Source organism: Cyclospora cayetanensis, unplaced genomic scaffold (assembly GCF_002999335.1).
Source record: "Cyclospora cayetanensis isolate NF1_C8 unplaced genomic scaffold, CcayRef3 CcayRef3_contig_100, whole genome shotgun sequence".
In the NCBI taxonomy this organism is placed as follows: domain Eukaryota; phylum Apicomplexa; class Conoidasida; order Eucoccidiorida; family Eimeriidae; genus Cyclospora; species Cyclospora cayetanensis.
The window spans coordinates 69,950-88,646 of NW_020312038.1; the positions used below are offsets into that span (position 1 = coordinate 69,950).

At 51.3% G+C, this 18,697-nt stretch overlaps 5 protein-coding genes across 5 annotated transcripts; 4 read left to right on the plus strand and 1 right to left on the minus strand.

Annotated features, from left to right (window-relative positions):
• Positions 1 to 1,262: 1,262 nt before the first annotated feature.
• Positions 1,263 to 4,124, plus strand: LOC34619367. The gene is made up of 9 exons (XM_026337859.1): positions 1,263 to 1,843; positions 1,976 to 2,078; positions 2,210 to 2,276; positions 2,413 to 2,515; positions 2,777 to 2,933; positions 3,038 to 3,153; positions 3,315 to 3,411; positions 3,598 to 3,882; positions 4,041 to 4,124. The coding sequence occupies exons 1-9, from the start codon at positions 1,263 to 1,265 to the stop codon at positions 4,122 to 4,124; spliced, it is 1,593 nt and encodes a 530-aa protein (XP_026193644.1).
• A 474-nt stretch (positions 4,125 to 4,598) lies between these two features.
• LOC113147401 lies at positions 4,599 to 5,760 on the plus strand. The gene is made up of 9 exons (XM_026337869.1): positions 4,599 to 4,682; positions 4,735 to 4,768; positions 4,828 to 4,839; positions 4,901 to 4,936; positions 4,989 to 5,033; positions 5,089 to 5,098; positions 5,152 to 5,213; positions 5,279 to 5,356; positions 5,636 to 5,760. Exons 1-9 carry the CDS (start codon positions 4,599 to 4,601, stop codon positions 5,758 to 5,760), a joined length of 486 nt encoding a protein of 161 aa, XP_026193654.1.
• A 973-nt stretch (positions 5,761 to 6,733) lies between these two features.
• LOC34619366 lies at positions 6,734 to 9,039 on the plus strand. The gene is made up of 9 exons (XM_026337956.1): positions 6,734 to 6,782; positions 7,285 to 7,397; positions 7,531 to 7,644; positions 7,766 to 7,858; positions 8,016 to 8,067; positions 8,209 to 8,287; positions 8,456 to 8,509; positions 8,695 to 8,813; positions 8,981 to 9,039. Exons 1-9 carry the CDS (start codon positions 6,734 to 6,736, stop codon positions 9,037 to 9,039), a joined length of 732 nt encoding a protein of 243 aa, XP_026193741.1.
• Positions 9,040 to 9,762: 723 nt separating this feature from the next.
• On the minus strand, positions 9,763 to 13,481 carry LOC34619365 (large subunit GTPase 1). The gene is made up of 5 exons (XM_026337878.1): positions 12,159 to 13,481; positions 11,277 to 11,844; positions 11,040 to 11,115; positions 10,044 to 10,632; positions 9,763 to 9,876 (listed from the first exon to the last, which is right to left on the minus strand). Exons 1-5 carry the CDS (start codon positions 13,479 to 13,481, stop codon positions 9,763 to 9,765), a joined length of 2,670 nt encoding a protein of 889 aa, XP_026193663.1.
• A 592-nt stretch (positions 13,482 to 14,073) lies between these two features.
• On the plus strand, positions 14,074 to 15,355 carry LOC34619364. The gene is made up of 4 exons (XM_026337888.1): positions 14,074 to 14,143; positions 14,507 to 14,590; positions 14,893 to 14,952; positions 15,168 to 15,355. Exons 1-4 carry the CDS (start codon positions 14,074 to 14,076, stop codon positions 15,353 to 15,355), a joined length of 402 nt encoding a protein of 133 aa, XP_026193673.1.
• Positions 15,356 to 18,697: the final 3,342 nt, after the last annotated feature.

Below are 18,697 nucleotides of genomic sequence, written 5' to 3' on the forward strand. Positions count from 1 at the left end.
GCTCGGAGTCCTCAGAATGTGCATCAATGCGCTCCCTAGCTGGCCCTCTCCCCTTATATCCGGAACTGTGAAGGGTGGGGGCAAGGAATGGTATAAGTTTCTTCGGAAAACACTTAAAGACCTTTTACGAAGGTTAGTTTGAACCTGCAATTGAGTGTAACCGGGGAAAGAGCTCTACAAGTATGGCATCCGTATGCACTCACAGACATGAACGGATGGCAGCGCAAAGCAGAGGAGGCTTAGACCACCTTTCCCTATAGGGGTAACGCTGTTGGGCGATGGAGGGAACAAAAAGTAGACAGAAAGAGAGAACTAGCGGCCTGTAGCTCAAACCACAAAGTGAGGTCTCTCTGTGGCTTTTAGAGAGTAACCGCGTAAATGAACATGTGCCCAGATTGCTGGCACTTCATCCCTAGCAATTTAGCACACTTGAGCAAAGACACGATATGACTTCGCAATGAAGATGATGACAGGCATCCCGTCCGCAAGTGCAACCCTGCAGTGGAAACTTATGAATCAAAAGAGGGGAGAATAAAGGAACAACCAATAGTTCGCGGATCTCGCAGTCATATTTTCATGAAAGCGCTTGAAATTTTGGCGTATCCTATTATGGGATGGAGGCGTAGTGGAGAAAATGGCCCGCCAGATTGGCAGGAAAACTCTATTGGCCATCCTTCCTATTGAAAGTATTTGAATTTATTTGCCGTTTAGGAGTTCCCTCAGGTACATCTTTTATTGTTTGTTTTTTATTTTTCCAATTTCCTGCCATGCACCGCACCTCCCTCGCCTCTGGTACAACGTTGAACCCACCGACCAGGGGCCGGGGCCCCCCAGCTCTCGTTTGTCTTCATGAGGCTTCCCCTCCAAGGGAATGATTGCGAGCCAAAGCATAGATGTCGCTAAACTGTAAATCGCTATTAACAGAATCTCTGCCACAGGCAGGCGCTTCCATCTTTTTCCTTCCTCAATCCTCTTATAATGATGGCTGCCTGGGGAACAGCCATTTGGCATTTGGTCACACGGCGCATACTCAGTTTATTATATTGACCTCTTTACATTTGTTTGTCCATAAAATTCTTACTGGCTGCCTGTAACCAGAGGATTCTGGATGTGGCGCGCACACAGACCCACACCCCTTGCCACACGTTGTTCCCGCTGTCTTGGGCAGCAGCTACCCTTCTCTCCCCTTCTGATCAAATTCCTTTTCTTCACCTCTATCTCCTTTCTCCTCTACTGCTAGTCCGCCCTCGCGCTTACTTGAGATGGCGGGCCCTTCCATGAATTCAACTGCTCTTGATGAGGCTAGTACGCCGGCGTGCCTCCTTAGGCACAAGCGACTGGCTTCCGTTGCCTTTCCGCAGTCCACACGTTCCCCGGGATCCTCTCATTCCATGTTTAGCTCAAGGAGCGGCAGGCGGCGAGGGCCTCAAGTGGGCCTAAGTCAGGACGTCACCTGCGAGGCGGCGGAGGTCGCACTGCCGCATGCATCCGACGCGAATAGTGTTGGTGTGAATCGTCCTGATGAAGACTCGGCAACGGCAGGCGCGGAAGCTGCTCCAGAAGCAGGAGCGCGGACAGGGGCAACAACACCATGGGACTTGGGCGTGACTGAGGGTTTAGATTTTTGCCGAGATGGCGAAGCGCTGCTGCAGCAGCTGAAGCAACGGATCCATGCAACTGGGCAGCAGCTGGCAGCCGCAGCTGCTGCTGCTAAGGGTGCATCCGCGAGGGAGAAGGGCGGAGGGGAGGGAGATGCCTCTGAAAGGGAGGGAGGCGCACAGATAAAGATGGCTCAGCAGCTCCTGCTGGACGAAGAAATCGATGAATGCCTAAAGGAAATAAAGTGTGGCAGCACAGTCCCTTGACGTCGAATTGAGCCGATGCGTTTGGAATGGTCTTTGTGGCCGGGGATGTACGAGCTGCATCGTATGTATCATTACGCCCCAGGACTGTCTATGCTGTCCATGCACTGCAGGGAGCTACGCCGTCTTCTGATGGCGGTAATATCGACAACGAAAGGGGATCCTCTTCTTAGCGGTGAAGTAGTGGGCGGGAGTGCACAAATATCAGGCGACTTGGTAAGACGAAAGTTAGGCGCGACTTCCTCCCTCCCCCTCTCGTCAAAAGGAATAAAGTTAGCTTCAGCATGAACCCTTTTCTGTTGCTGACTTGGAACTGACATGTGGCGTGTTTCTTTTCTTGCCCTTAGGCTGACGGGCTCAAGAGCGAAGGGGTGTTTACGACGATGCGGGTCTTCAGACTTGACCAACTTTCAGGTCTGTCCCTAATGCTGCGCCTTGCCTTCGCTGCCGCTGCATTTGTTCACGCAGCTGTTACCAGCCACCAGCATCCTTGGGGCACAAATACCGTGTTCTTTGTGTTGAGGCTCCGTTTAAATCTTGTGGTGTTCAGGAGAGATCGCTGAGCCTCCCGCTTCTGCAATGGCCGGCGTTCTACGGGGAACGAAGCGCGTAGTGGCGGCCCTAGCAGACAGAATACACAGCATAGAAAACAGGTAAGCCAAAGGACGGAGGAAGAACTGGGTTGGGTATGACACTGTGCATGGGACTAGCACTAAATGCAGAGGAGCTATTCCTTTTAAGACTAACGTGTCGTACACTCCAGGTGCCCACGTATGCGAACAGCCGCCAAATGGAGAATCGGCGCTTTTCGGTAGCTGCTTGCAGCTGGCGGCCTCGTCAATACTACGGCACACTACGCCGCACGTGCAAGGGCTGGACCTCCTTCGGGTGTGTTGCTCTTGAGTTGCCCTCAGCGCCTCTGTTTGGTTGACTCACGGGGCCGAGGTACTGCCTTACCTTCAACATCTGCAGCAGTCGCTGGAGGATCTGCAAAGGCAGGAGCAACAGACTGCACAGAAGACGAACGAAGTAATGGCACGGGTCGCTCAGAAGAGGCAACAAGAAGAGGTGGTAAGTTTTTGCCTCCCTATCTGGATGCTCTTCGCTGACACCAGACAATATTGCATACCCAGAGGCTCTCTTTTAATTCTTCTCATGGTCTGTGCGCATCACAGGTCCGTTTCCGACTGGAGAAAACCCAAGACGAGTTTCGCCTCGCTAGGCTCGACCTTACGCGAGAGGAACTAGAGAAAATATCTGGAAAAGAAAGAATGCAGCTCCTGGAGAGCAGGTGCGTAGAGACACACTCAAGCCGTCCTGTCGCTGCAAGCGACGGATTTTGGGCCCAAAAACGGCGGCGACTTCAGCAGCAGTCGCCCCTGCTGCAAATGCCTGCATGGTCTTGCTCTGTAGAAGTCGCCTCTTTCTGTATGTTGCCGGCTTTTGCTTTAGGCAAGAGGCGTTAGATAGGGAACTCAAGAGTCTTGCCGCGTTCTCTCCGCTATTCATTGTGGAACGAGCGGCCAAGTACATTGCCCTCCAATACAGAGTAAGAACATGACGCCTCAGGAGCTGTCGCACACTTCCGACTCCTCTCAACGTCCGAGGACGCCGCGTGTTGGCGATGAGATGGGCTCAAATTCTGCTGAGTTGAAAAGGCGCTCTCCGGAGTGTACCATGGATTTTGTTTACCTCGTTGAAAGTTGCGCTACGGCTTCGTTCGCCTGTTTTTCAGCCCGAACAATCTTCAGTGGATCACGAGATATGCATCGAGGGCCTAGATCTGTCTTTTACTAGGGGAGCAACGCGCATCTCTCCCTTCTTTTCTGTCCACGTACAGCCACCCAATGACAGAGTGCGTTTGCTGCTGGAGAGTGGCATTCGCGAGCTGTTGCAGAAGCTCTCGACTAATCAAGGCGCCTTGCAACGCAGGGGAAGGGGGGCAGAGGATCTTAACTTTAGGGGAGTGGACGCCGCTGACGACATCGTCGTGGAGCATATCGCCGCTGTTCTTATCAAGGTACGTGTTTTTGCCAAAAGAGCTGCAAAAAGCTTTCTGCTGTCAATTATAAAAGGGTTCAAGAGGCTTGGGAAGACCTGTTTCTGAACTTTTGTGCTGGCGACATGCATAAGGGGTGCACGCATCGATCAGAAACTGTCTCATGGCATTGTTTGCAGACTCTGAGCTCGTCTTTCAGTACTACGAATGTCCCGCCGCGTTACTTGCCACTCAAGGAGGTCGTTCAGGCGGTTGAAACTTGAATTGGAACCGAACTTTGTTCCTTTGCTGTAACCCGTAGCTAGCATATGGGCGAGGCTGCTGCTACACCACGTTGCAATGAGGCAACATGTTTATGACCCGATTCTCGCGGTGAAACTGTATTTATGAGCGAAATACATGTAACTAAGAAACGCGTACAGAGCTCTGCAAGGAGCATCAAAGAGCTTAGGCTTGCATTTGTTCTAGGGATGCAGGTGCTGTAGCTTGCGTTATAGCTAGGTACACCACAGGCCGCATCCGAAGTCGAGTTTTATTTTCAAGTGCATTACGCCGGGACACGAACAGTGTGAAGGTATCCTTCGTACAATGGCGATGCGATTCCGGTGTACATGCACTTGAAAATCAGTGCAAGGTGCAAGGGATGCAGAATGTGGCGCATGAAGAAAGAATGCCTTGGCAACGAGAAACCGCAAAGAAAATCACAGTATTATTCTTGCATCGAAAACATAAAGACTATGGGGCCGACAGCTGGCCGCGTCGTCTGTGTGTTGCTGATCTTGACGATTGTTCCGGCTTCTGCATTCATGTGCTCTCCTGAGGTGAGAGCCAATATCCGTGCAAAACTCGATTTCTTCTTGAAATGCCTCTCAGATCTGTCAGAGGTGCTGCAAGCCAGTGCAAACCGGTATGCAAATATTATTATGACTAGCTAAAGAAATTGCAACGAGGTTCATGCACATGTAGGGTGTGAACCAGGTACTGTACTGCGTCTCATGGATCCACCCCAAGGAAATTTCATGAATAATTTTTTGCTTAGCATTTTTGCAGACGCAACAGGGCTTTTTGGTCTCAGGTATGAAATTTCCAACCATTATCTCAACAGTGCGCAATGCAATTTCATACAGATCACACGTACTGTCTGGAGTGCAGCTGTGACAATCCCAAAAGCGGTGCGTACAATTGTGACCCTTATATTATTCTCTTTTTTCACTGGCTCTTTCACAGGTTGTGGCTGGTGAGCTCAGTGGTATTGAGCCCCGTCGGCAAACAGGAAACTGTCCCTCTTAGGCTGGCATACGGCGCGGGGAGGATTCAATGCACGTCCTGCCAGTTCTTGAGAGTAGTAACTAGTGCGTTTGTATTCAGGACATACTAAATTGGCATTCTTGAGTCATTGATTTTGGGTGGCGTGTAGAGCGCCTACCAGGGGCCCAAGTGTCGGGTTGCGAGGGCTTTGCTCTGGATGGAGAAGTAGTATACATCAGCCGCTCAAGTAAGTGACATGGGCTTATTTCAAATTTGGCCGCCGTATATACGTGGATTCCACCCCTCCACCATGCTTCCCAAAGGCTTTACTGGGAGTCGTTGATCTAGCCGAAAAGTGCACCCTTTGAGGAGGCGTTTGTTTCGGCCGCACCCCCTCCCCGCTCTCTTCGCCTTTTCCCCCCCTCGAGTGGCGTTTCATATTATTTATCTTCCTGTTCAAGCAGCTCTCAATCCTATCTGCTGCTCTGCATAATAAATGGCTCTCAATTATCACTGAATGTCACAGGACTTGCTGCAGGATCGCCTCAGCTCAACTCCGGCCCCATGTTCTGGCGTTTGGAGTTTCAGGCTATTGGAGAATCATTCATGGGAGGGACCCAATCTAAGTTTTTGTTGGCCATGCCATTTTAGAACTGTGCATTTATCGGCCCGTTCGGTGTCATGAAAGCTTTAGTAGCTTAAATATCGTAGTTTTAGGCGTGAACTTTGAAAGCTCCGCGGCGCGGATGCTATAGCGTTCAGGATTTTGGCATTGTGAGATTAATCAATAAGATTCTTTCAGAGTGTCAGGTTAGCGGCTAATTGGTTTAAGTAGACGTGTGGTACGCAAATTAGCGACACTTCTGACTAAAAGAAGTATTGCTAGGAGCCACTGAAGCCCCCTTTCTAGCGGGAGGCAAGTAAGCACAAAAGGGGCAGAAGATTGTGTGATAGCAACGGTATCTACGGGGTACTGCGTGGTTATTAACTCACCACAACATTCTCTGCAGATAGAAAACTTCGCAAAAGTAAGGTAGGTCCAACATATCCAGGCGAGTCGAAGATTTTTATATTGTACAACTCGGATGAAGCTGCAAGAGGACAGGAGTCCAACCATCCGATTTTTGCTGTTTCTCTTCCAAGTGCTCGCAGGCAGTTTCACAGAATATCTGCATTGGGGATGATACTATTTGGAAGGTCGCATATTCTTCATTCCAACAATTTTGGTGCAATCAGCTCGCTGGGATTTCGCACTTGTGCGGCTCAGAGGGAGGCCGTCCGCGAAGTGTGAAAATGATGTAGAGAATACTGCCTCAATATATACATAGAGCAAAAGGTTTTGTTGATCCATTGCAAGAAACCAAGAATTTGAACTATCAAGGTATGAGTTTCTGGCCAGTTTCCCTTTTTATTGCTCTTTTGCGCCTCGCCATAGAGGTGACCTAAGAGGCCGACGCCGCACTGGAAAAGGGCAGCATCGACTGCTTCTTATTGAGGACCCGCCCCCGTTTGCTCTCACTCAATGTCTTATCTCTTCGTCCCTTGCCACAGTTTCTTCTGCATATAAAGTGTTTATGCACTGAGGAGTTGCCGCTGCGTTCCCCATGAACTACCGGGCTTCACAATGAATGCCAGCACCGCAGATCTCAGTTGGCTTCCCGGCGATGCAGACGGTGAGCGGGTACAAAAACCGTGATTTGCAACGCTTAACGACAGCTTTCAAATAAACCACTGTATTTAGGAGTGACAAGGTGGGCGTTGTAGCCAAAAGATGAAGGCTGAAGCACACATCGACCCAGGAGTTTTCTTTTGAGCGCCAGCAGAAGGAAGCGTTCCAAAGCAGATACACTGTTCAACAGATTGATATGTTTAAATTATCTCCACGTCTTCAGAGGTTCTGGCGTAGGATATTCCGTTTTTCCGTCAAGTGCTTTTGAAACGTGCACGAAGGAGGGTCCCTACAACCCTTCGTGTTACTGTCTTGTGAACTTGCAATCCGTCGAAGTAGAGATATGGATCCGTCAACCGCCGTGCTAGTACTTCGGGTTTGGTGTGTCTAATGTCGGTCCAGGAGGGCTTTACGGGGCTCATTCGTCTCGTGTCTCGCCGTATCCACGGGGCCTCCTTTGTTGATTTTATACTGTCTGCTTTCAACCTGTGCATCTCTCTCTTCAGAGCAGCTGGCGCTCGGGCTGCGAATCATTTCCAACGCCTATAAAAGTCGGGTCCAGGCACTGGACAACGATATCAGGCAGCTGAAGGCTCAGAATGCGGAACGTGGAGAACAGGCAAGTGGCCTGCTAAGTTTCTTCTTGGTTAAAAAGCGGAAACACGCGGAATCATTGATGGCGAGGGCATAATATTATAAATGCGTATCAAATTACTTGAGTGTTCGATGTTTTGCGGATTTTCTCTCTGCAGATTGCCCTATTTCAAAAAAAATGCAACGCCCTGGAGGTTCAATTGATTGAACAGACGCAAAGAGGAAACCAGCTCGTGGAAGAGAACAAACAGCTTCTTACCACAACACGTAAAGTGAGGAAAGGGGGATTTGATTGCTTTGTAGTCTTGACAATTTTTTTCTCTCCGTTCTGCTGTCTAGGAGGGCAGAAAGCACGGAAAGGAGCGTTGCATTCGTTGCGTATTGGTTCTGCAGCTGCAAAAAGACATTCAGCGTCTAGAAAATTTGAAGAAGGCAGTCCTCACTTCCATTCAGGAAGACCGTCCAGAGGCTGACGATTCCAGCCCTGTATGTGTATTGGTATCGTTAGCAACTAATAATAGGACCACAAAGCAAAATGCTGCAGCAGTGCCTCCCTCAGACAACCGCTCGAGCATGTGAGCACTGCCTGAGATGGCCACACAGGAACAGTGTAGTGCATCTACTACTTTCTTCGACTTTTCAGTTTCCAGTAAGCGATGCTCCTTTCCAGACGACAGCAAGAAGAACTGTTGCCGGTACGAAGCGCGCATTGAGGCCCTCGTGCATTCAATACACTCCTCGGTGTGCGGCGGCTTTCACCTCAACAGGAGACGCCTTCGTAAATCTACGTGCAGTTCGTTCAATATGTTTTCATCTTTGTGTGTGTGTGTTTTAAGAGCTAAGCGGAGTCGATGACGTAGGCCTGAAAGGCCTCAGACTGGATTTTCGCCGGGGAGGCCCTCCCCATGGAGCAGTGTACGCCTAAGCAGAACGAACTACCAACACCAAGAGTTTGCGCACCACACGTGATGGGCTCTCCTACTGTAACTCAGTACGATGGTTTTCTAATAAGCACAATAAGGATCACAATAGGGCTTTTGCTCTGCAGTTCTAATGTGAGGATGTGCATTACATCGACTGCAGACTGACGGCCCACGAGGATCCGTCTTCCAATACCGATGGTAGAGCTTTCTTTAAGTAAGCAGGAAGTAGGCAGTGGACTATCCCTGGAGTGGGTAGCGACCTTTGCCAGGCTATTTCTCTGCAGCCTAGTTGGCTCATCGCGGTAGCTGCCCAGCAGTTCAGATGCCCAAGGCTGTGCACTTCCCATTGCAACAGTGCTTCGCAAACAGTTTTGTTGCATGATGCTTCTGCACCCACAGGGCGGCCCGATGTCGTCTTTCCTTTGAAACATTCAATGCTTTTCTGGCGAGCATCAAACGGTTAAACAATCAACAGCAAGATAGAGAAGAAACCCTCAGGACGGCCGAGCGTCTCTTTGGTAAGTCATCGCCGTTCCTTCTCATATCTGCTGAACCCAGTGCGCGTTGCGGTTCACAGCAGTACACATCAGGAAGCGCTGGCAATGGGATGGTCCGATAGGCCCATGTAGGCAAACAGGCACATTTGCATGCATATTCCCGCTCATTTATGGTTTGTGCGGTCTAGGAGATGCGAATGCCGATCTATTCGAGGATTTTAAGGCGCTCCTCATGAGGCATGCCTGACGGAGGGCGCAGGTCTGACTGCCGAACGATCCGCGCATTAAATGTGTAGCGGGCTTCGCTGTGTATCTTTTACGCTGGATGCGCTCCCCAGGAGGCGCTATAACACGACTACGTTTCTGAAAATCGTGCCGAGGGGGTATTACTAAATTTCTGCACATGCCATACCATCCGAGTTTTGCACGCAGCATCCACCACGTAATTCTGAGTGGGGAGAGGGGGAGAGCAAAGGGAAGGAAAACCATTGAAACGCTTTGGCAAAACCCAGAAATCACACCTGATAAAGTCATATAAGCCATGCCTTGCCACTTCCCCTTTTCTGGTTGCCATGAATACCGCGCATGCAAAACGCGCAGTGGTTGCTAAAGGGGCCTCACACAATTAGTGCTGAAACTGTTGAGACACCCTTTCATCCCGTTCAAAAGCGGTGATCATATAGCTCTCTAGCCAACGGAGATACTGCTCTCCAGGCCGCGGCACGCACCTTGCCGGAACGGCAAAGCAGCACGCTAGTCTATGACTATGGCAAAACAGGGTAAACCCCTGCTTATGCGTTACGTGGCGTAGGCTGGAATAATGCAAAATAAGTACCGAGCCAGTTAGGCAAACTAGCCAACGCACTCTGTGCCGGCTACCGCACAAGGCTCAGGCCGCGACTCCTGAGCAGAAACGATGCATGTGTTCGTTCGCTTCTGCTGCTCTAGCATCGACATGTCTAGCGCAAACTTAACGGCGATATGCAACCCCTGTAACGTTGCTTGCATTTCCCTTTTGTAGCTGTTTTTGCATCTGGCGAGCCTTCCTTTTGGTCATGGCAAGAAGCGCTGGCCGTCCAGTGGCCTGAGAAAAAACGAAAAACTGGCAGCCTCTAGAGATTGGCACGACAAATACGCGAATCCTAAACAATGGATCGCGGGCAGTACACCGCAGCCGTGCTTGCTTGTGAGTCGGCAGGTGCTGCTGCCGGGTCGCATTTCTTCCGCTTTCCGCCCCGTGCCAACCCTTACCTTTGCTGCCTCCTCGCTTTGCAGGACCTCGAGCAAGTCGGTGTCCTCTTCAAGCTCTTGCAGCACATCCAATGGATTCATTTGTTGCGGCGCGCGAATACGCGCAGGCGCTCCCATTCTCGTTGTGCCGACCGTCGGGGGACCCACTGCCGCACGGGAAGCAGCACGCTTGTCCTCTGCAAGGCGTGCTTCAATGGGAGTTCGCACTGAGGCAAGGAACTGCGCAGCCTTGGCGGCCTCGTCTTCGTCTCCAAAGACGCGACCCCCTGGCATATGGCACCGCAGCAGGCGGCCAGTCGTGAAGTCCCGCAAAATCATACTTGCTACGCGGTACAAGTCGAGCTGCCCACCCTTTCCACCAGACACGAAACGGCGCTGTGCAGCTACCACTAGCAAGACAACAGACGCCTCCAACCTCTCCAACGAGTCCTCTCTTTGATCTCCCCGCCGGGGCTCCGAGGAAGGAGCCCCCGTGAAGGCCGCAGCCTTTTGGGCTGCTCGATAAGCGTCAACGGTTATGCCATAGTGTTGCAACAGCGTATGCGGAATCGCATCGCACACCAACTGCACCGAAGGCAGATAATCTCCCCTGACATTAAGAACACCGCAACATACACATTCACAGCAGCAGCAACAGCAGCAACATCAGCAAGTAAGCCCTCCTGTCTGTGAGCTGCAACTGAACTTCAAAACGCATCCATAAATGTAGACAAATACAGATATGTAGGTATAAATAGACTTAGATATGCATATATCGCTCAAACGTTCAAACCGATGCGCAAAAAAGCGGCTCATGCGCTCGCTTGCGCAACAAAAGACTGTGCAAGATACTTGAAATGAGAAAGAACATCCAGTAGAAGAAGGACCTGCAGTATAGGCCCCGTGGCTCTTCAGTTGTGTAAAGCCCAGTTCCACACAAGCAGAGTTTGTTCTGCGGACGGTTTGCTCCTGAAGTGCCAAGCGGTCTGCTTTTGCGTGCCGAGGGTCAATGCTCACCGCATTTCATCGACGGGGACGACGCCATTCAGCACTAGCATGTGTTTCGAGGTTACCGCCTTGGGAAAGACTAGGCCTGCGCAGCAGCGCCCCAGAAAGACATACACCTGGGCAAAAACAAGTGAGCGGTGTGCGCAGGCAGGTGCAGCAAGAAAGCAGGAGCTGCAGACACCGCAGCTCCTGAGAGGGCTCGGGGCAGGAGGACGCCGAGTGAGATTATTCAGAAGGTTCTATTACCAGGGCAGTCGCAAAGCGTAATTCCTCGTCCCTTGAGAGGAATCGTCTGCAACCTGCGGGTCTTTCCGGGTTGTTGCGAGACAGACACCTTCTTCACCTTCAGCACCGCGTTGATCAACGAGCTTTTACCAACGTTGGGATACCCCACAGTGCCCACCACGAACTCGTCCGACAGGCCGCCTCCCCCCTCCTCGCCCTCCTTCAGGCGCCGGCGAGATAAAAAGGCCTCCCGCCGCTTCACCAACAGGTCCACCAGCGCATCGCAAGTCAACAAGCCGTCGTTCAAGTACCCAGAGCCTACCCCTGTTGCCGCCTGTGCGCGAGAAGGCCACCCCGAGCACGCGAAGCCTTCCTCATGAGCCTCTGTGTCCTCCCGCTTCGAACGGTCACAACCCTTCTCCTCCAAAGCGTCTGAGAAGCCCTCCTGCTCTTCATCCTGTGCCTGCTGGTGCAGCTCCCGAAGCGCAGAAAAGAAAACTGCCTCCACACCGTTCCCCTCAAAGTAACGGGCCCACTCCGCCCTCACCGCTGGGGGCAGGAGATCCGACTTGTTCACCACAACAAGAAACTGAAACGAATGCATACAGATATACATATATATATATCTATGTACACTCGCAGACATAACTGCACACACGCACATGAACACAAATATGCTCGCAAATACACACTGCAGCAGCAGCCTCGATCTTGGCACCGACCGCACGTAAACGCAAGACACCGCTCACTAGAAAAAGCAGCAAATGCCTCCATTCCCTCCCCCCTTCCGTCCCCCGCAGCGTGTGCAATCGCATCGCACTCCCAAAGGCCACCTCAGACGGCTGTCACTACACCCCCACGGAGATGAGAGACACAAAACACCCCGTGCATGCGCCTGTATACCTCTTTGTCTGGAGAGACTTCCTTGATGTATTTCTCCAGGTCCTTGCATCGGAAAAAGGCAGGCGATCGACCATCCACGATTTGCAGCACCAAGTGGGACCGCTCGACAACGCGCCACAGCTGCCGCCACACTTCCAGGTTCCTCTCGTACGGAGTCAGCACAATGCCTTTGTCCTCCATGCTCGCCAGCGCCCTTCGCCAATGCAGAAAGCTATCCATTTCCAAGTTGTCTAACTCATCCGCCGTCCGTGGCAGTCGAGAAGGCACAGGAGACGGGGCCCCTAGTGCGTTGGTTCCATGTTCAGCTTCAGACGCGGAAGCATCGGCATCCGATGCCTCAGCAGAAGAAACGCTGTACGAGGAAAGCGCATCCCCAGATGTGGCGTTGCTGCTCACGCTTTCAGCCTCTTCGCTGAGAGCCTCTCTTCCCTCGTCCTCAGTACCCGCCGACTGCGAGGCTGCATCCACGTCCCCGTCAGACTCATCGGATGCAGCGGCAGCAGCACCGCAGACTGCCCCGCCTGCCTTTCCCTGGCTTCCCCTGTGAACACCCCCTACAGCGTGCCCCTGTTTGCTGCGGATTTTCGCATCTCCTCTGTCCTTTTGGTACCGCGCGTGCAGCTCATCGCGCTGCTGCCGCACGAACTGAACGTTGTGGATTGTCGCTTCCTCCATTTTGCCCGCCAAAAGGAGCTTTACTCGCGCCCTATTGCGTCGTCTGCGGTTCCGAGCAAACTGCTTCTTCCATTCGGCAGAACGGCTGGGGTCTTCCGTTCTGCATGCCTGCGCAGTGCTTCTTGAAAAGACAATGGGGCGACGCGGGATGATGACATCTCCCCCCTCCGCGGCAGAACAGTCGCCTCGTCCGCGCTTCACGACCGTCGGAGTCTCCGAAACAAACGAGACGGCCGTCGGCTCATGCAGAAGGCGCGCCTCGTATTTGTCAACAGCAAAGTTCTCCTGGGCAGCGAGCGCAGTGCAAAGGTACTCGTCCAGCCCATTGCGCTCGATAACCGACCGCAAATGCTGCTCCGAGTGCTTCGACTGGGTGCTGCCCTTCGCTGGATTCGCCGACGTCAAGGCCCCAGAGAGAAACTCCAATGTCCTATGGCGCGATATAGTTCCTCCCAGCGCAACAGCGGCGGGAGGACGCACAGCCGTGGTCGTCTTTCCGCCTCCCTGCTCCTTCAGAGACTGAATGAATGCATGGTGTTTCTGCGTAGCCTCGGCCTGCTGGCGCAGACAATGGTGGAGAACGGCAGACCCAATACCGCCGTTTTTGGGAGCTCGCCTGCCTCCCGACTTTGCCCCAGGCCGTGCCATCAGTAAAGGAGAAGTGAGCAGCGAACGTCTGGACTAAAGCAGTACACTCCCAAAATAGACATACTACTCGCAGATGAGAACGAAGACCACGAACAGCAGGTGCACTGAGCGCCTGGTTACCAGCCACACGCGGAAGGGCAGCGCGCGAGATCTCACTTTAGCCACCTATGAGGAGGCAGGAAGGCGAGTAGCTGTTCCAAATATGCATCCGAGACATAACCAATGCCGAAGGCGTGCTGGTAAGCCCTTAACTTGCTGCAGGTGACCACCAAAAGGCTCCGATTGCATGCGGGGCCGTCTGGGCAGCCGAGAGGAGTCGACTTGGCGGTTTTCATGAGAAAAGCTGAAGAACTAATGCCCAAAACTGCTAAATATGCTTCAACGGCGAGCTCTAATCTCTGCAACGACTGTCCACACGTCCGAGGGATAATTCCGCATACGGTAGTTTGCTAGTCGCGGCAGCTCAGGTGGCACTGTGCATTGCACCTTGTTACCCGGTTGAGCGGGACACCGCACTCGCGTAACGATCTTGTCATGCAGGGGACGAGTCGGATGTCTTATTTGCTGTGCAGGCTGCTAAGATCTACGAAAAATGGGTCAGCAGCAAGCTAAGGCGCTACCCAAGGTCATGCGCAAAGCAGGCGACCCCATGAACGTCTACAGTGAGTTGCACGGTGGCGGCTGTAAAACTAGATGGAGGAGCTTCTTTGGAACTTTCTGGGAATGCTTCATTAGAGTGACGAAAGTGAAAGGGTACTGTGCATAATGCCACCTGCCCTTGAGCTACGTCCTTGTCTTTTCTCGAACCAACGCACGTACTGAAGGTGGTTCTTTGATGAAGGGCCTTGTTTGAGCTGGCTGAAAGTTTTTTATAGAAGCCTTGGGGGGGAAGCGGGGAGCAAGGGGGAGGCGCGTTGTTGTCTTCTGGTGCCAAGTATGCGCCTATGAAGGAATGCGCATACACTCTTGAACGATGTATTTTGGATCGCTGCAGCCGAGTTTGTGTGTCGTAAGTTTGATTTCAGACCTTCCCTCAGTCCATACTGAAGTAATATACCCCACAAATAAGCGCTTTACGACGTTTTCAATATGCAGGTGCTGGCAGTCGGGTGAGTTCTCGCTACGTTTCAATGCAACTCGGCTCACATGCTCCAACCTCAGTGCAAGAATCAGCTCTTATGACCCCAAAACACTCTATACAGTCCTTTGCAGCTATACAATAGAGACATGCAGACTGATTTTTTTCTACAACTCCTAATCGGCATACTTCTGTCTTTTCAAGGGCTCCCGGCTGCATTTCTTTTGCTTAGTCCAGTTGTTGTGTTTGCAACACACAACCTAGTCGCTGTACCCAGCTATCTGTCTGCATTGCGTGTTATGGCTTGCTTCGCCTTATCCTTGAATTGTGCAGCAAAGTTCCCCATTTGCGATAACGCACACAAGGCGCTTCAGAAACAGGGATGCGACTGTGGTACGTGTCGCGTGCGCATGTGCATATAATATATATATGTATTTCCACTTGGGCTCGACCTCTCACTTTCCTTTCGTCTCCGCCAAGTCATGCATCGAGCGATATTTTTGGGGAGCACCCGCTTCAGTGTGCGCATGAGTACTACACACCGGAAGCTGAAGAACGAGCGGCCAGTTCTGTCACTTGATGATTTCGCATCTCCGGGTTCTTCGCAGGACCGGCCATGCTGGAGGTTCGCCAAGCTCCTAGTCTGAAGCCCGTAGGCGTCGAATGGGTTCCGAGTGGAAGTGGAGGTCCAACCAACGCTTCTGCCACGCACCCTGGTGGCCCGTCTGCTGCCGCCTTATTTGGAGGGGCTGCTTCTGTCTCTGCCGCAGTAGCCGGTCAGTCGTTGTTGCAGTAGGGGGTGGCTGCATTGCGCTTCCGTCGTACGCTCTCCCTGAATCATTGTACCTCAGTAGAAGCACGTATAGGTGAGAGAACGGCGAATTGGCATCCACTTTTTTCGGCTTCGCGCGTGCATTTTGTCTACGACTCCTGTCTGGTCCTGGTTTTTTGCCTGCAGCGGGAGCCCACATCGCAGGTTTTATCTGATACAGCAGCAAAGGCTGCACACCGAAACGCAAACGGCACCTGCTGAGGAGAATTGGCGGGGCTGTGCGGTGCACTTACCCTTTCTGATGTGGCGGAATGTTTATACAACACGGCCCTTAAGACACTTGCATGGATGGCTTCACTTGGTGTGCTCTTCGCGTCAAGTTTAGCTGGAAGAAAGTCGCAGGCAGATGGATACATGCATACATATCCATGTCGTGTAGCAGCCAAAGCTAAGCGTATTCACTCCTGTTGTCTCCGAGCGCTTAAAATTTAAAGCCGAAAAGCCCGCGAAGTCGGCTTTTCCAAAGGCAGGTGTGCGCCTAGGTTTGTCTTCATTGTCCATTTCAGGAGGCCACATGTGTAGGCACGCTTAGTTTCTCAGTCTCTCCCTCCTTTTGGATTTGTAGGTGTTGCTGGACTGTAGACAGGAGGTCATAAGAAGTGCAAAGGTCCTTCCTGGACCGATAGTTCACTCCTGGGCTCCTTTTCTCATCCTTTTTGATGTCTACATCCATAGGTTTATTCTAGTTCATGTTCATAAGCTTCCCCCTGCACTCCTTGTTGCGCTAATACAATTTATTATTCTTGCTTGAAACTGCTTTTTATGGCCTCTGGATCGATGACGATTATTTCAGGTGGACTGAACTATAGACTTTTATCCATGGGAAGGAGATTCGTACAAACACTTCTCAGGAGTCGCAGAGGCGGTGGTGATTATGAGATGCATCTGCCCTCTTCTCCTTATCTTAACTAATTACGGTATATATATCCCCAGTAACACTTCCTGCTTGTGCCACTTGCTACGCACAAATAGCCTTCCAGGCTCTGGCCCGGAGTTATGATAATGGCATATAGTGAGTTGAATGCGCAGAGGACGACATAGATGGTCACATGGTCATTTTCTGGGGGTCTTCTAAGAACATTCAAAAATAACAACCATCGCGCCTCTGCCAGCGTGATCTCATAGGGAATCTAGCATATCGCAGCTCTTATGCACAATTTCGATTCGGGTTACGGGTACTTTGAAGGCCCTTACTTTGAAGTTAGATTGCGTCGGGTGTAGCGGACTTCATTGCACATTTTTACATTCACTTTCTGCCTTACTAGTTTTTTTGTGCTTATATTAATTAACATTTGGCCAGATGGTTTGTTGTGTCCGTATATACTATATTAATTGCGTAGTGCAATTGGCTTGATTCAAGAGACGCACTGTTGTTAGCACGTGCGCTGGTGTTGTGTGCAACTACCTCGGAATGCTTAGAGTGCATAGGGGATGTGGCCATGCACACTGTAGCTGGCCTTTTCTCCTAATGTTGGAACTCTAATTGGCGCTGGCAGGGGGGGAGGCGAAAACCCCCTTAGCATGCACTTAATTACCTTCTATTTAGTTCGTGTTGAATCTCCTGCTTGATGTGTCCCCATGGAGCCATATATGGAGCGTTACCTTTAGTTGCTCATCTGACTTGGAAGCATGAGGCTTTATCTTCCGGGTTGTAAATTGATTTTCTCAACCTTTTGGGCATCATGATTTCGGGGGAAGAAATGTCAAGGTCGCGTAGGTCAGGTCTCAGCAACACTACTGAAGCAAGGAATAGTGATTCTTGGGTTTCCTTACTACAGGAAACCCAAGAGCCTTTATGCCTTGTAAATCTCTTGTGCTTGAACATGTTTTCCTGGACAAGATTACTCGACACTTGAACAGTGTAGGCGGAATAGAACCTTAACCATGCGTTCCTTGATCGGCGAATGCTTGCGAAGAGGCCTGGGGCAGTGTGTGGGTCCCCCGGCGTTTTGTTGGACACGTCATTGCTAGCTGCAATTCCAAGGTGCCTGCTACGGATACAAGCAAAGGTTGGGAATTGGCACTTATATCTAAAGAAAAGAGGGTCATCACTGGTTGTACGGACTACTACCCAATTGTACCCAAAGCCAAAGCTGAATGTACGAAGCCGTTGTATCACTGAGCAACGCAACATCAACATGCTGAAACGGAAGGGAGGCGTTTGGCTGCCTTGCGTCCAAGGTCTCCTGTCTTTCACGGAGCACTATCGAGCTCAAAACAGAGTGAGTGGGTAGGCAGTGAAGAAAGGGAACGGTGGTAGGCTAAATCTTAGTTGCCGCAGTGATTGTGACCCTCCACACATAGTGCATTCAGATGTGACCACGGTTTCTCTTAGTATAGAAGTGAAGGCATAAGAATCATGCACATTTGTAACACTTCTCTTGTAACGCTGCTCCCTTTAGCATCTCCTCAACGGGACCATCCAAGCCCTGAAACGTCGATTCGTAGCAAAAGTACGCCATTGCCGGCCCTATAAAAAGCCCGGCCTTCTGCTTTCCCCCACCCACCAGCATACGAACTAAGGTAATACGCGGCAACGGTAGTGCACACTTCTGTACTCCCTGATACCTCTGGGCAGATTCGCTTGCAGTTTTCACGGTAAGGTCGTGCACTCGTAAACGCCACACATGCCTATGGCACAGAGCCAAGCCCGTTCTGCCATAGATGGAGCTTGCGGAAAGGACCATTGTATTTGTAATACTTGGAAAAGTTTGAGAATAAATTATGAACTAGTAAATGCCTACATGTAGCTTACTTGCGCCCTCCCCAGTTGCCCGCACAGGGGTCGCCTCCCTGGCAAGTTATTGCTGGACTAGTGTCCTGCCTCAGAATGTCCACTAGCAACCCTAAAATAGCTATGAGGCCTGCTTTTCTAACCAAAAGAGTTGTTCAAACGACGCGTGAAATCTTAGTGCTGAAGTTACCTCCGCTCGAAGACAATAGGTAAGCGCATCATGGATGCAGCATTAAAACTCCGGCATTGGCACAAACAATTACGCCTGCAGCCAGAATACCTGAGGGGTGCATGTGGCTTTCATTTCACCCTATTGTTGCAGTGCGTGGAGGCATGCCGCTATCGCTTTATTGTACATCTTGCCCACAGAAATGGGCATCCTCGGTTTTCGCCTAAAGTCCAAGTACTATGGAAGCACTAGATTGAATAGAGATGAATCAAGCAAGCTAAACTAAGTTTTCCAAGGTGCTAACACGTGAAGACCAGCGTTTCGGACTACACTGTGCGAAGACGTTTCCTTCAGCCCCGCCGGCTACTCGGCCCCGCGTGGCAGCAGCTGCTGCCTAGGGAAG

Excerpts from the sequence above, each read along its gene's own strand:
- LOC34619367 (XM_026337859.1), top strand. The coding sequence starts at position 1,263 with ATGGCGGGCCCTTCCATGAATTCAACTGCTCTTGATGAGGCTAGTACG. Across the intron at positions 1,844-1,975 it reads GAATGCCTAAAGGAAATAAA|GGAGCTACGCCGTCTTCTGA; the intron begins GTGTGGCAGCAC and ends CATGCACTGCAG. Across the intron at positions 3,154-3,314 it reads ATGCAGCTCCTGGAGAGCAG|GCAAGAGGCGTTAGATAGGG; the intron begins GTGCGTAGAGAC and ends CTTTTGCTTTAG.
- LOC113147401 (XM_026337869.1), top strand. The coding sequence starts at position 4,599 with ATGGGGCCGACAGCTGGCCGCGTCGTCTGTGTGTTGCTGATCTTGACG. Across the intron at positions 4,937-4,988 it reads ACAGGGCTTTTTGGTCTCAG|ATCACACGTACTGTCTGGAG; the intron begins GTATGAAATTTC and ends AATTTCATACAG. Across the intron at positions 5,214-5,278 it reads GTTCTTGAGAGTAGTAACTA|AGCGCCTACCAGGGGCCCAA; the intron begins GTGCGTTTGTAT and ends GGTGGCGTGTAG.
- LOC34619366 (XM_026337956.1), top strand. The coding sequence starts at position 6,734 with ATGAATGCCAGCACCGCAGATCTCAGTTGGCTTCCCGGCGATGCAGAC. Across the intron at positions 7,398-7,530 it reads ATGCGGAACGTGGAGAACAG|ATTGCCCTATTTCAAAAAAA; the intron begins GCAAGTGGCCTG and ends TTCTCTCTGCAG. Across the intron at positions 8,814-8,980 it reads GACGGCCGAGCGTCTCTTTG|GAGATGCGAATGCCGATCTA; the intron begins GTAAGTCATCGC and ends TGTGCGGTCTAG.
- LOC34619365 (XM_026337878.1), bottom strand. The coding sequence starts at position 13,481 with ATGGCACGGCCTGGGGCAAAGTCGGGAGGCAGGCGAGCTCCCAAAAAC. Across the intron at positions 11,116-11,276 it reads TACGCTTTGCGACTGCCCTG|GCCTAGTCTTTCCCAAGGCG; the intron begins GTAATAGAACCT and ends GCTGCTGCGCAG. Across the intron at positions 10,633-11,039 it reads GTCCCCGTCGATGAAATGCG|GGGAGATTATCTGCCTTCGG; the intron begins GTGAGCATTGAC and ends TCTTAATGTCAG.
- LOC34619364 (XM_026337888.1), top strand. The coding sequence starts at position 14,074 with ATGGGTCAGCAGCAAGCTAAGGCGCTACCCAAGGTCATGCGCAAAGCA. Across the intron at positions 14,591-14,892 it reads ATGCAGGTGCTGGCAGTCGG|CAAAGTTCCCCATTTGCGAT; the intron begins GTGAGTTCTCGC and ends TGAATTGTGCAG. Across the intron at positions 14,953-15,167 it reads GAAACAGGGATGCGACTGTG|GACCGGCCATGCTGGAGGTT; the intron begins GTACGTGTCGCG and ends GGTTCTTCGCAG.